The 15,744-nt window shown below is 46.4% G+C and overlaps 1 protein-coding gene across 1 annotated transcript in view; it reads right to left on the bottom strand.

Annotated features, from left to right (window-relative positions):
• The window catches only part of LOC135828927 (uncharacterized), a 70,911-nt gene that overhangs the window by 37,246 nt on the left and 17,921 nt on the right, over positions 1-15,744 (bottom strand). The window contains exons 6-14 of the mRNA XM_065341361.1: positions 13,781-13,896; positions 11,395-11,499; positions 10,537-10,712; positions 9,387-9,558; positions 8,813-8,945; positions 7,890-7,963; positions 2,807-2,904; positions 2,012-2,187; positions 320-488 (exon numbers count right to left, since the gene is read on the bottom strand). Coding sequence (XP_065197433.1) covers positions 320-488; positions 2,012-2,187; positions 2,807-2,904; positions 7,890-7,963; positions 8,813-8,945; positions 9,387-9,558; positions 10,537-10,712; positions 11,395-11,499; positions 13,781-13,896 — 1,219 coding nt within the window. The remainder of the gene's footprint in view (positions 1-319; positions 489-2,011; positions 2,188-2,806; positions 2,905-7,889; positions 7,964-8,812; positions 8,946-9,386; positions 9,559-10,536; positions 10,713-11,394; positions 11,500-13,780; positions 13,897-15,744) is intronic.

Below are 15,744 nucleotides of genomic sequence, written 5' to 3'. Positions count from 1 at the left end.
CGCAAGCTGTTGGGCAGCTTACCAACGTCATCACGCCAAACATCATCATCATCATCATCATCCCTCCCTCTGCCTCTCTGTCTCTCTGTCCCTCTCTTTGTCTCTCCTTCCCTCACCGCAGTAGCCAGCACCCATCACACCAGGCATGAGGGAGGAGAAAGAAGAAGGACACAGAGATAGATAGATAGATAGATAGGTAGATAGATAGATATATAATAGAGAGAGAGAGAGAGAGAGAGAGAGAGAGAGACAGACAAAAAAGACACATCCTTTCCTGGCCCGCATGTCCAAGCCCTCTTCTGCTGCTGCTGTCGCTTACCACTCAAAGTCTTCACGGTCACATTCACATGATGCCGGTGCGTGTACGTTCTTGTAATTAATACCAATGTAGCAATTCGCGCTGGCATTACGTCGCTGATACACGGTACGCTGACCAAGTTGACAACGTCCAGACCAATCAGCATAGTCGCTCTTCTTGCACTTTGGTCCTGGTGAACACACAGGCACACAGGCACACAGAACACAACAAACACATATACAGTCGACTCCACTTATAACGAACTCGCATTATAGCGAATTTCGTGATATAGCGAACCCTTGTCCATGTCCCTGTTTGAACCCATACAAAATTGACCATTTATAGCGAACAGGTTTCGTTTACAACAAACCAAATCGTGTAGGGTTGCATGTAAACCAAGTGCACTCGTACTGTCATGGGCCACTTTCCAGTCATAACTTCCTGTTTGAATAGTATTATTGCATTTCTGTTATAACGAACTTCGGCTATAAAGAACAAATTCTCCTGCACAATGGTGTTCGTTATATCAGGAGTCGACTGTATAATGAGCGTTTCTAAACAAGAAACTCGGAGAAACAAGAGAGAACGTTGTCGGTCTCTGTTGTTTAGGCCGTGTGATGCAAGCATTCACTATAGTAGGTGGGACCTGACCAGCACACGGGCAACAAGCATACTTCGAAGTAAATGGAGAAACACTTTTCTTATTCGGATGGAGAGCCAAGGATTATTTATAAAAAGTGAAAAGGACCAAGGAACTACAAGTTACACTATAACTTGTAGTACCTTGGTCCTTTTTACTTTTTATAAACTTTTCTTATTGTGCGAAAACTCCAACTCAGCCACTTAGATCCGCACCAAATAGGACGTAATCGTGTAATTTCACCGTGACAGACACCACCCATGCAGACACAATCAGAAACTGCACACTATGAGTTTCATGTACTCCTCATATCACTAAGCCGCCTGGAGATTGGGTAGCCTTGACGATGCCATACATAGCTGTGTTGTTATACTAAAGAAAAGGACCAAGGAACTACAAGTTACGTCCAGAGTATAGAAGCCCCCAAGAGTGTGCAACTCTGCATACGGGGTCTCCGACGGCGAAAACTCACATCACGTGTCTCAGGTACGTTTTGTACAACGTACAGCTAAGGATATGGGTGCGCGCAATCCGAAAACCTGCCATGATTATACTGGCGAGTTGCATACGCGCAGTGAGTTTCTGCCAGGGAGTGCTTTTATTATTACTCCGCTGCTCGCTAGAAACGGGCTGGAAACGTGCAACTGGGACACTACACCACACACATTGTGAGTTTTCGCCGTTGGCGAACCCCGTAGAAAGGGTACTGTAAGACATGTTATTATAACGAGTCGCAAATTTAACGATTGTCCAAAATTCATAGGTTAACGAGAAGATATGATAACGATCTTACAGTATTTCGGCATATCCACACACAACATATATGAAGCAGTACGGCCTCAACGGATCTTATTATAACGAAGAAATGTCATCCGTTAAAACGTTAGATTTACTTCCTCGTTATATAATTATACATGTCTTACAGTATTAGGAGTTGTACACTCCGGGGGGTTATATACTCTTGGTTACGCTATAATGTCCACTAACACCACCAGGTACTTCACAATCAGCTCATGCGATAACTTTTTCTTTCTTTTTTTTGCTTGACTGACGTCATCACCACCAGCACTTACCCAGGATATCGACAAAGTCGAGGGTGAGGATCACAATGCCCCCGATTCCGCGCTCGGCACCGATGACGTTGAACACGGTCGAGTGGTGGCCGGGTTCCACTGTGATACCGTAGAAGTGCAGTGGAGTGCTGTGGAATACGTACTTTGTCCAGTTGCGTCCATAGTTGAGACTGTACCTGCAAAGCGTGCATGTGTCCAAGGGATGAAACGCCACAACAGACAATACAAATCGTTTTTAAAGTTTTAAACGCACATCACTGCCGGGCCAAGGGAAACGCCGCCACACAATACAACATCTTGTAAATGCACAGCACTGCTGGGCACCAAAGAATGGAGCGCCGAAGAACGGTCAAGCTAGAATTTCATCAAGCACAGCATACCAATGTATACACGGTGACTCAACGGCCCAGACTGTAATACATGAATACAAGAACGGTCTAGGCTAGGAGGCTGACCCCCAGTTCTTCGGCGACCGACAGTATTGTACGGGCCTTTACTTTGGCCAAGTGAGCCAGGGGCGTAGGGAGTCTGACTGGGTGGGGGACTCATGACATCATTGTGACATCATCATGACATCATTGGCAATGCCTTCTCTTCGTGAATCATTACACCATGACGTCATTGGCAATGTCTTCTCTTCCTGAATCATGGCAATGTCTTCTCTTCGTGAATCACGATACCATGACATCATCATGACATCATTGGCAACGTCTTCTCTTTGTGAATCATGACACCATGGGCCCATGGCATCATCATGAGTGCGCAATCCGACGAGCACTCCATTCGCTGACTTACCACAGAATGTTGGTGAGGTGACCGTTACTGGGGTAGTCGACGGCGACCATAATACCGCCATGGTCACCCATCTGAAACTGGTATTCGCCAGACAGGGCCTTCAGCACATACAACATACAAAACCAACAGAAGAAACTTGAAGACCAGACGAGCATGCCCGGGCACTCTCAGCTGCCAGCAAATAAGGTATCGAGGATATACAATGACGTCCAATCCGCCTTATATGGGAGCTAGCTGAGTGGCGAAATGCTCACTTGTGGGGTTTAAAAGTGCACACAGAAACCCCATGCATAGAAGACATTTGAGTGGACGTACTGTGTGACGTGCATTGCATATCCTCCAAACTACTCCCCCCGCCCCCTCCCCACCTCTCCCCACCCTTGGAGGCAGGCAAATGCCACATTCAAGTGTTATACGCATCCCATATATTTGGATCCCGACCCCGGCATGATTCCATTACCCCCTACCCCTAGCCCTGCATGCAGTAATTCGTACACACTCCATTACCCCCTACCCCTAGCCTTGCATGCAGTAGTTCGCACGTACACACTTATAACCATATTTGACCCATTTCCCCTGCATGTTATAATTAGTACCGTACACATTTGTAGCCCGTTTTCCCTCCTTCTGCCCCTGCACATAAAAACCACCGTACATTTGATCTAATTACATCCCTTTATAGTGTACATAGTCGGGCTATACACATAATAATGCGCGCCCAGCTAAATGGGCGCGCTCATGCATTGCACCGTACATTCTATTCTAGTTCACTCTAAGATAACCAAACTTCGATAATCTAGTGAGTAGTCGAACCCTTGCCCTAATGAGAAGTCGAATCCATTCCCTAACGTTGGTGTCTAAAAATCTGTCCTCGTCCCGTGAGATATATGCTTTACAGACTCTAATAAACTGGTATCTCTGGTGGTCTGGTGTGAACTGTAACGAAACCCGAATAGACAACATTGGCGCCCAACGTGGGGCTCGAACCCACGACCCTGAGATTAAGAGTCTCATGCTCTACCGACTGAGTTCAGAAGTAATTGCCATAGGCAGAATTGCATGTTCTTACTCGACTGGCTTGGTTGAGAGAATGCCCTCCCCTAATTGCAGTTCTGTACTAGTAGGTTCTACCTTGGTCAAGTCGAGTGTTACCGGCGAAGTTCCTGTTCGTTTACTAAATCCGTCAGATTCCCCGATAGTTTTGCGTGAGCATCATCCCATCGCCACTTGGCATGGAATGGAATCTTTTTCATTCGCTGAGTTGGACGATTTTTCGCCCACAGGTTCCCCTGTGGAAGGAGCGGCAAACCCATCAACATCTGCCACTGCATCCTCCGAAGAGAGAACATTTTCTCCCCGTAACGAGAACCCGGATAGTGTAATTAGTAACTCGGAAGTACACTTCCACGGTACAAGACCCCCAGATTTTAATGACTGCACCCCTTTTGCACTGATTGCTGTGGGAAATGTTGGTGCTGCAGGCAGACTTTTCCATGGTACTAGACCGCCTGAGAATAATTATTACTCCAGTGCCCCCTTGTGTGACAATATCCATTCTGACCATACTGTCAAGTGTTTGGAGCTGGTTTTTCATGGCACTAGACCACCAGAGTATAACCCTTGACTGTGTGACTGGCCTCTTCAGACTCATTAATTTGTTGTTTCGTCTGAAGTTGTATCCTCTCTAACACAAGCTTTGTGTTTAGTAACTCTTGTTGTTACTATACCGCAGACGCTTCCCCATTGACCGTTTTATGCCTATTCATTTGGAGAAACGCACAGGAAGACATGTTTGAATGCTTGAGATGGAATGTGCCTTTTCTCCCCTCCTACCTCAACTTTCCCTGTGTGGTAATATTTGTTCTTCATACACGTTTGCTATGTCGAGAGGTTTTGCATCCTCGACGCCCTTTCCCCCTTTCCATCCGTGTTGAGATGCTTTAGAAATCCTCCACGCCCCTTCCCCCTTTTCATCCGTGTCGAGTTGTTTTGAATCCTCCACGCCCTTTCCCTCTTTCCATCTGTGTCGAGATGCTTTGAATCCTCCACGCCCTATTCCTCTTTCCATCTGTGTCGAGATGTTTGAATCCTCGACGCCCCTCCCTCCCCTTCCATTTGTGCCGAGATGTTTGTCGACGTTGACACTCCCTCCACTGTCTGGTTTTTCTTCATGACGTAGCAGTTTTTATGTAGAGTGGTGTAGATCCCTCTTTCCACCTCTAAATATTTTCACGCCAACTGACCCTATCAATTCCAACTGTCACGGTTTATATATATATAATTTTCGTTCATTCAGACTTTGCGATTTCCCAACTTCCAAAGTTCCCTCTATTTACCCTTCCAACAATCATTTCATTAAGCCCCTTTGCTTGTCATCTCCAGCTGAGTGTTCGTCCTCGCTGTGGAGTTTAGCCCTTCCCAAGTGCGAGGAATCATCATTTCCCTAGCTTCTTTCCCTCACCTTTGGCCCATTTGTTTCCACGCCTCCAGCTGAGTGTTCGTCCTCGCTGTTGAGCTTCCCCCAACAGCTTTGCATTCTTGTTGTGTGCTTGTGGTTGTGTTTTGTGTTCGTTATGAGTTGAGCTTACCTCAGGATGTTGCATCCTCAGTTCTACGTCCGTTGCACCCCGACTAGCAGCAGGAACTTCCCCAACGAAGTTACTCCACTTCCAGAACAACAACATGCGCGACTCCTGATCTTCTCTGCTTGCACCTACTCTTCTTTTGGTTCCCTCTTCCTTTTCTCTACATCTCCTTCTATCATTCACTTGCCTTACACGTGTTCTGTTTGTACATGTGGGTATCTGCGGAATGAGTGCATGTTTGACTTGTATGTGCGTACAGTAAGATCGGGCGCCGAAGAACGCAGGGGCTCGAGCGCAGCCTAGGAAAGTTCTTTTAAATTTTAGATTCTAGCCAGACCGTTCTTATTCCCACGCGCGCGGCGAGTTGAGTGACGTCATGACGTTTGTCATGTACATGTACATGTACATGTAGTGCAATGTAGTACTTCTAAACTAGTGGGTGTCGTAAATGGGAATGACTGTACATGTAGCAGTTACTGTTTACACGTGTACATGACATGTACTCACCTCCCATACATGTACAATGTATACAATTTTAAAAGTGTTCTTAAATCTGATAATTCTAGCCTGGACTGTTCTTAAATTTTGCCGGTTTCCCAGCCTGGGTGTTCTTCGGCGAGGTGTTCTTCGGCGAGGTGTTCTTCAGCGTCCGATCTTACTGTAGTGGTGTACGTGTACGTATACGTGTGCTTGTTACAATGCATGACTAATTCTTAGTATTATCAATTTTTTTCCTAGATCGTGGGGACACGATTTTTGTTCCCCACGGGGGGGGGGGGGGGGAGGTAATGTTATACGCATCCCATATATTTGGATCCCGACCCCGGCATGATTCCATTACCCCCTACCCCTAGCCCTGCATGCAGTAATTCGTACACACTCCATTACCCCCTACCCCTAGCCTTGCATGCAGTAGTTCGCACGTACACACTTATAACCATATTTGACCCATTTCCCCGCTGCCCCTGCATGTTATAATTAGTACCGTACACATTTGTAGCCCGTTTTCCCTCCTTCTGCCCCTGCACATAAAAACCACCGTACATTTGATCTAATTACATCCCTTTATAGTGTACATAGTCGGGCTATACACATAATAATGCGCGCCCAGCTAAATGGGCGCGCTCATGCATTGCACCGTACATTCTATTCTAGTTCACTCTAAGGGGTCGTCCGTATTTTTCGAAAAATTTAAAAATCCGTCCTCAGGCAAAAAGGGGGTGGGTGGTCAAGAGTGCTGGTGGAATTTAATTTTTTGATTTTTCGTACTTTTTTTCTTTTTTTTCGCTCCAGTGACTTTCATACACTTGTTGCACTGATTCAGTATATAGCTGACTGTGTACTGTACTGTAGACGTAGTGTAGGATCGATTGTCGCAAACACCAGTATCTACTATGATACATGACTTTTCATGTAGTTGTAGGACGGTGCATGGCCGTGACGTCGGTAGACCTACTACTCACTGTACTTAGCTACTAATACTTGACACAGGTGCAGTCAGAAAACGTGGGGTCAGGAGTTCTTATTTTCAAGCTGGGCATGGGTAAAAATCAAAAAATTAATGGGTAAAATTGGGGGGTGGGTGGGTGGGTGGGTCAGAGACAATTTTGCACGAGGACGGATTTTTTAATTTTTCGAAAATTACGGACGACCCCTAAGATAACCAAACTTCGATAATCTAGTGAGTAGTCGAACCCTTGCCCTAATGAGAAGTCGAATCCATTCCCTAACGTTGGTGTCTAAAAATCTGTCCTCGTCCCGTGAGATATATGCTTTACAGACTCTAATAAACTGGTATCTCTGGTGGTCTGGTGTGAACTGTAACGAAACCCGAATAGACAACTTTTTCTCCCCGTAATGAGACCCCGAATAGACAACACAAGGTTGTACTGGCTTGCACAGGACTCACCGCTGCAGAGCAACGGCGGCACATAGTGGATTTCAAGGCGATCTTGGAGAGTTGGGGATGCGGTTTCCACCTCGGAAATACGCTTAGCCCTGTGATAAAAGTTGAACACTGGTATGGACTGCACTGGTAGGACATTCCTGGAGCATACATGCATCCTAGAGATTCCGGAATCAAGAGTACATAGCGCCAAGAGTGTGCAACTCCTGATCAACGAGCTATGGGCACCGTGCGCGACGCGCTGCCTGCATTACATAGTGACAGGATGACCCAGCTGCCTGGATTCAAGTTAACATACGGCTTAGCCTCAACGATTTCAAGTGGAATGAAGTAAGTTCAAAAAGGCAATGCCCGTGTGCGACATATCACGTACAAAACCATCCGAAGCTTCCGATGAAAGCGGATTGTGAAGCAGGAAACCGTAGCAGATCAATATTGATGCAATGGCTCACAGCTCATGGCTACGCAATGCAGGCAGCACGCCGCGCCAGACCCCATATGCAGAGTTGGGCACTCTTGGGGTGATGTACACTTGCTGGAATGCATGATGTGACTGGTGCTGGGCAATAGAACGAAATTTCGATAAGCTTACCTTTGACCACGTACTGGCACCCTCGGTAGAGATGTATAAACCATCCGCCTTCTGCATTCTCCTTCCGTAATTACCTGTATATACACACACACAAACAAACACATGCGCGCGCACACACACATAGAAGTGCATATGTACGCACACACAAGTACACACAAGTACACACACACACAGATATGAACGTGAGTGAGTGAGTGAGTGTGTGTATGAGTGAGAGTGAGAGAGTGAGAGAGTGAGAGAGAGAGAGAGAGAGAGAGAGAGAGAGAGAGAGAGAGAGAGAGAGAGAGAGAGAGAGAGAGAGAGAGAGAGAGAGAGAGAGAGAGAGAGAGAGAGAGAGAGAGAGAGAGAGAGAGAGAGAGAGAGAGAGAGAGAAGAGAGAATATCACACTTTTGACCAGCAATATTTCAACGGCAAATTCGAAAATATCGTCAGAAGTGAAGTGTGATGAAAAGCGGCAGCAGCAGCAACAATAGCAGCAGCATCAACACCACAAACATCAACATCAACAGCATCAGCACCAGTATCAGCAGTATTGACAAGGACAAGAAAGGCTGCTGCTGCTGCTGTTGCTGCTTTTGCTGCTGCTGCTGCTGTTGCTGCTGCTGCTGCTGTTGCTGTTGCTGCTGCTGCTGCTGTTGCTGCTGCTGCTGCTGCTGTTGCTGCTGCTGCTGCTGTTGCTGCTGTTGGGAAAGTAAGAACAACTACTGTAAAGTGAGAAACTGTTTGCTAGAGATTAAACTTCGCTATTATATAAATCGCCGCAAACCTCTCCATCCATTGATTGTAGACAGTACAAGATCCGACTGAAGAGATAGAATCGCAAAAGTTTCTCATCGTGAACCAGCCCAATTTACAAAAATGCTAAATTTGTGCGCCGCGAAAGTTTGTCACTCTACAGTAAGCAGATGCCATGAGTACTAACCAGATGCCATGAGTATACCCGGTGCTTGTGCTAAGCTGAGAAAGTGTGCATTGACTCCGGTGTTGCGTGACTGGTCCAGGTGAAGATTACAGTCATCCTCATCACGACCATCAAGGAAGATATCCAACACCTTCTGCAAGACAGCGAGCGACGCAGGGAAAATAATGTGCAACAGTTAGACTGACTGGTGGTGCTTTGCTGGTATTGCTGTTGGTGGTGGTGGTGGTGGTGGTGGTGGTGGTGGCGGTGGTGGTGGTTGCGGTGGTGGTAGTGGTTGAGGTGGTGGTGGTTGCGGTGGTGGTGGTTGCGGTGGTGGTGGTGGTGGTTGCGGTGGTGGTGGTGGTTGCGGTGGTGGTGGTGGTGGTTGCGGTGGTTGCGGTGGTGGTGCTGGTATCGGTGGTGGCGGTGGCGGTGGTGTTGGCGGTGGCGGTGGTGTTGGCGGCGGTGGTGACGGTGGTAGGGGTACTTCCAAGCCTTAATCGAACTGTACTCTCTGTCAGGGAAGGCTTACACAACCGTTGTCTTTCAAGTTACAAAGCATACACTGTACCTTGAACAGCTTCAGCTCACTCACACATTCCAGCTTGGTGCCGTTCCTGTCCTTTGCGGCAGTTTCAATATCGTGCCATTCCCCACCAGCATCATACGTAATCACACTACGTACTACTCTGCCAAACTTCTGACTTGCGAGGAAAACGGACTTTGTGCCGGCGACGGAAAACCATTCAACCGGCGTGTTGTATCGCCTGGTGAACACACGGGTGAACACAGACGTATACAACCATGCATGCACACACACACACACACACACACACACACACACACACACACACACACACACACACACACACACACACACACACACACACACACACACACACATGCACGCACATGTGCACACACATACGCGCGCACGCACACACATACGCGCGCACGCACACACATACGCGCGCACGCACACACACACGCGCGCACGCACACACACGTTCTTGTACTGTGCATGACCCTCCTCAAAACTCATATTCAGTGGAATAGATTCTCTTATCCGGATCAACAATAATTATAATATCCAGGCACCTCCCTTAACCTTAACCAGGGCTAGCCTGCAGGATGCTAGCTGCAGTCAAATCTTAAAAATGTCTTCTTTTCTCAGCAATCTGCCAACCAGCTTGTCAGCACTTGAGCGTATAATAGATCATAACCGTGAACTCTAACGTACGGTAAAACCGGAAAACTCCGGTAGAGACTTATTTTCGGTAACTTCGGTACAGGTAATTTTTACCTAGAATAAAACGCACCGAAAATATCATGACGTACATGCACGCCATGCCAACTGCAGTACGGAGAAATGGTTTACCGAAATTTTCGCACTACCGAACCGTTGATTTTGGGCAATACCGAAAATATTACAGCAGGGAAAATTCCCGGTTCCCGGTTTTCTAGTATACTGTGAAGTGTCTGCAGAAACCTAAACTACAAACTCTTAGTCTAAAACTCGAGCTGCGCTTCTCTCCATGTGAAGTTCATCCACCGTCCGTAGAGGGCTCAATTCCCCCAAGGCAAAGAGCGGCATACACAGACAGAAGAACGAGCAGTTGCGGTTTCACGGAGTAAATCGATCATCAGACGAAAATCGGTACTGACCCTGCCCTAAAAGTACTGATATACATGTAGCATGAATGTGGCAAGCCCAGCATAACACTTCTCTCTATTGGTCAACTTACTCCTTTCCCAGCCAAGCGTTGAGTGACTTAGTATGCGGCGTGTAGGTGAAGTTCTCCATGGATATAGTGTACTGCACACCGGTAATGTCTGAAATGAACAGGGTGCTCTGGCCAGTGGTTTTGTTCAGTCCGACAACGAATGCCTGCTCGTCAGTGGTGTCCACAACAAAGTACTCCTATATCACAACACAGTGAGTGAGAGAGAGAGAGAGAGAGAGAGAGAGAGAGAGAGAGAGAGAGAGAGAGAGAGAGAGAGAGGGAGGGAGGGAGGGAGGGAGGGAGGGAGGGAGGGAGGGAGGGAGGGAGGAAGGGAGGGAGGGAGGGAGAGAGAGAGAGAAATAGAAATAGAGATAGAGAGAGATAGATAGATAGAGAGAGAGAGAAGACAACATTTCGAAATTGGTACACTGTCTGCTGAGACAACCGGAAGGTGAAAACTCTTGGGGTGTTTTTAAAAAGCACTCGTGGTGATGTGGGGCCAGGCCAGGCAGAATCCTTAAAGTCAAGGCCTACGTGCACATACATGTACATATGCACGCACATACACGCACATATATGCATACATGCGCGCACACACGCACGCACGCACCTCACCTCACCTCAGACCTGCCCATCGCGGAAGCGATGATAGCGAACAGCTATGTTAGACATAGCAACTTGTGCTGGAATTACACCATTCAACAGCTTGCAAGGCTGATGAATTGACCGCCACTATTTTTAGCCTGGTATCCACCACACAGCTGATTGAAGTGACTTTTTCTGGCCAGTGAATCCCTATTTTTCATTTTTCAATTTTTTACGCACACACACACACAAGTGAGTGCAAAGCGTGTGCACAAACAATATAGGTTTGCTTACGTGGAACAATGTCTCTTCGTCGTCATCCTCGTCGTCCTCATCGAAGTCAGTGAATCGAGCAGGCTGGAACTTGCCTCGATCATGTGAGACTAGCATTAAGGGTGGCTGTGAGAGGAAGAAAAGGCCATGGTACAACCAATCTGATTATAGCGGGTTTCTAAAATTTAATTATAGACCTCTGGTTTCAAAAAAACTGTTAGGCCAGCATCTACACCACATACAATTGGTGCGCACTTTGTTGAGGCTCAGATTGTTCCTATGGCAGTAGGAACCTTGGACACTGTTTCCAAACACAGTGTTTCCAAACCAATTCGTTTGTAGAGGAAAACGAAAGCGCCTCACCGGCTTGTAATTTCACACGACCTGTAGTTTTTCAAAGCTGAAGACAATGGAATAGTCTGCGACGCTGCGACCCGACCAGAACAACCCGAAATTCATATCCTGAAAAGCGCTTAGCGTAGAGCTCCTAATTTTTCGTATGAAAACGGGACTTCGGGTCTCAAGGGCACGAACATCTCCTCTCTCAGATAAAGCAATGCACTTGATGCAATATTCAAGAATTTGACCTGGCAAAGCCAAAAAGCACTGCGACGTCGGATTCTCCCATCGCAAGTACAAGTATAGAAACTTGTTTCCAGAAAAGCAGTGTCTGGGTGCGAGGGAGTAAAGCCACTACTAACCACATGTACGGTAAAGTACCGTTGATCCGCCCCCTCTCTAATTCCCGCCCCCTGTCGATTTTCTACCTGTGAAGCGACTTCGGCGTATACAACGCAAATACGATGTTGAGCCGACGCATGCACTGCTGTACACAATATTTGCCAATCCAGGCTGAAAATGTGCACAATCCAGCAAATCGAGTCTGAACTTCTACGTTGCTGTACATCGTACTGTACTTGACAGCCTTGATCTAATTCCCGCCCCCTGCCGAAAACCCAGCTGGTAAGCGACATGGCGTGGGGGCGGATCAACGGTACTTTACGGTACATGTCTGCAATAGTAGTACACGTTGAGTGTGGATTGAAAATATAAAAGGACGCACCTCTAATAGTAGTACAGTCAGACCTCACTTATCCGGTTCACTTTTATCCGGATCCATCGCCATCCAGAAGAAAATCCTTGGTTACCAATTTACAGCATATGTCATGCATACATACAGTATGCGTATTCAATTATCCGGTTCCCTCGCCTATCCGGATATGTTTGTTAAGCGAGGTCTGACTGTACATGCCAGCATGAGGTGATGGGCATTACTGGGGTATATGTACCCGCATCCACTTTACTTCGTTTTCTTACCGACTAATCATCGCTGTGCTTTTCTCCACTGCATGGTACCTTAGCTGGAGTGTTATTGAAGGCATCTACGGCCGAAAGGCACCACTATTATGAGTGGCATGACACCCATGGTGGGCGATCAATCGTGCCCAAATCAACAAAAGAACAGTCTCCAATACTAGTACAGTCTCCTTGAGTAGTACAGAGCAGGCCACCTTGGGAAAAATAGAACTGTACTTGCACGTTTGTAGAAAAGAAAAAGGATCAAGGAACTACAAGTTACGCTATAATGTCCACCTACACCACCAGTTACAAATTACAAATTTTTCCTTGGCCCTCCATCCGAGTACAAACTACCGTAATGTGGCGTATAAAAGCAGGTGCTTTCATACGGCCGTATAAGCCGGGGTTCAAACCATGCTCCGTTATGCCTCTATTTGAAACATGCTTCTACGTCAACATCATCAGTGTACACTGTGCAGTGCATACTGCCATGCGTGTACTGTGCAGTGCATACTGCCACGCAGGTACTGTGCAAGTACTTGCACGTTTCTTTGCAGAGAGTGGCTTCTATTCAAACCGTGCTTCTGTGTCACGAGGGGCTTCGAAAAATCGGCTTCTATTCGAGTCATGGTTCTATACGCGACACTATGGTATATCAATAAACTGTTGAACGGTACCTTTCGGCTGTTGAATAATACAAGAAACTAACTCTCCTCCTCCATGCGCTCTAAAGCCGACCATTGCTACCCTGGCTTTAGAGTGCATGGAGGAGGAGAGTTAGTTTCTTGTACTATGGTATACCATTTAAAATATTGTAGGACGCATCACGCAGCTTCATTAGTAAAAAATTGGTTGTGAGCAACACTGGCTCACACTCAAATCACTGCTTGGTATACCAGTACGTTTATTGGGGATCACAGTACGGTACTGCTCTACTAACTTGAGCACCAAACATTTGTTTGATGAGACTTATTGAAAAAGATATTGCATAGTTATCTCAAGTGGCATAGTTTGTGCAAGGGGTGCATTCAACGGGACTTTGCCCTCCCCCCCCCCCCCAAACGGACAACCGCTTGCGGCTTTGGCAAACCATGTACTGTGTCCTTACCGATGACGTCTTGCTTTGCAGGGCAAACATGTATCTGCCGTGTACAATCATGCTAAAGGCGTTTTGTTCCAATACGGATATCGTGGTGAAGTTGTCCATGCGCTTTATAGCGACGTCTGCAATTACACAACAATGGAGACAGATAAAAAAGCACAAAAAAGAGAGAAAAGAGAAAAGAAGCACCACAATTTACAAACAGCAGAAATCTAGTCTCCGACATGTGGAACCCTGATAATTCGAACCTCAAAAAGCCAGGAAAAAACTTCGAATTATTCGGACATTCTAATTATCCAAACATGAACCCACAATACAATAAATTATATACTGTAAAAGTTTACCGCCATATTGCCAGGTGTGTCTTTACCACCATATATATCAACTGTAAAAGCCATATATATATACAGTCAGACCTCGCATAACCGCACACATCCGTTTTCCACAAAAATATCCGGATAGGCGAGGGAACCGGATAATCGAACACACATACTGTATGTAAGCATGGCATATGCTGTACATTTGTAACCACCGATTTTCTTCCGGATGGCGAGGGATCCGGATAAACGAGGACCGGATAAGCGAGGTCTGACTGTATAACGAAGTCCTAACTCTAACGAGTTAACGAGGAGAAATCTGTCGTTAAATGAAAATCGTTATACAGAAATCGATACATACACTGTCCTATTGAGCGTTGAGAATAATTGAGAATCGTTACCTTTGGTACACGTAAACCAGTCGATTTTGGGAAATCGTTATATACGCGCCTCGTTAGAATAATGGCTTTTACAGTATGTCAAAATGCTCTCATGGTCACGCAGAGTTACGCTATGGACCTTAGGGACCATCGCAAAAGTTCGCAGAAGCCCCCGAAACGAAGACCGTTAGTTTCGGGCCTGACCCCCCTCCCTCCCCCCTCAAACGAAACGACAGTCACAATATGGGCTTCATTATTTCACTTGGATGCTCACACATAATAATTATTATAATATACTACACAAGCATTGTTGTATCAGTGTGTAACAATGTACAGCACTTTATAAATGCAACGATGATATCACCTTGCAGTGGGTGATCTAAGAACGAGAACAGCTAGAGCTATGCAGTTGTATCCTTTGAGCATGCTAATCTATATCAGCTCCTACATGTCGTCAATACTTTTTTGAATTGAAGCCCGGTTTGCGATTTTCGACACCGACTCCCTCCCCCCCCAAACGTATGCTCTTCGTTTCAGGGGCTTCTGCGAACTTTTGCGATGGTCCCTTAGACACAAATTTTACGGACACTGAACTGACCGGCACAGCCTGCTCATGCAAACTGAACTGACCAGCACAGTGTACAGTGAACTTCGAATTACACTGTACTAACTTCGAATTATCAGCACAAATCCCACAATTTTTCTCGTATTGACAGAAATCAGTCCTGGAAAAACTTCTAATTAAGCGGTATGTTCGAATTAAGCCATATTCGAATTATCGGGATTTCACCCGTAGCAGGTACTTGGACAAAATACCAGGTTTGCTGTACATAAGTTCAAAGTTCAGGGAAGCTGATCTCTGCGGGCAGTGGGTGCCAAAGTGTGTATCAGTGTCAGCTAGAGTGCTGATCACCAGTGATCCGGTTAAGAGAGAGAGAGAGAGAGAGAGAGAGAGAGAGAGAGAGAGAGAGAGAGAGAGAGAGAGAGAGAGAGAGAGAGAGAGAGAGAGAGAGAGAGAGAGAGAGAGAGAGAGAGAGAGAGAGAGAGATATAGATAGATAGAGATAGATAGAGAGAGAGAGTGTGTGTGCGTGTGTGTGTATAATTAGGTGTGTGTGTGTTCTTGTTGTCACGTGCTTGCATATTCTGCGATAAAAAAAAGTCTAGGGCTGTATAACGCCCGGCGCGTACTGGAGTGACGCGACTGCATTTCATTGAGCAATACTATTCATGGTGTACTTGCTCCGGGAACAGAAACTTCGTGACTTTGATCA

This window comes from Sycon ciliatum, chromosome 12 (assembly GCF_964019385.1).
Source record: "Sycon ciliatum chromosome 12, ocSycCili1.1, whole genome shotgun sequence".
NCBI classification, from domain to species: Eukaryota; Metazoa; Porifera; class Calcarea; order Leucosolenida; family Sycettidae; genus Sycon; species Sycon ciliatum.
Note: the sequence above shows the minus strand (reverse complement) of the source record. Positions and strands in the feature narration are given on the sequence as shown.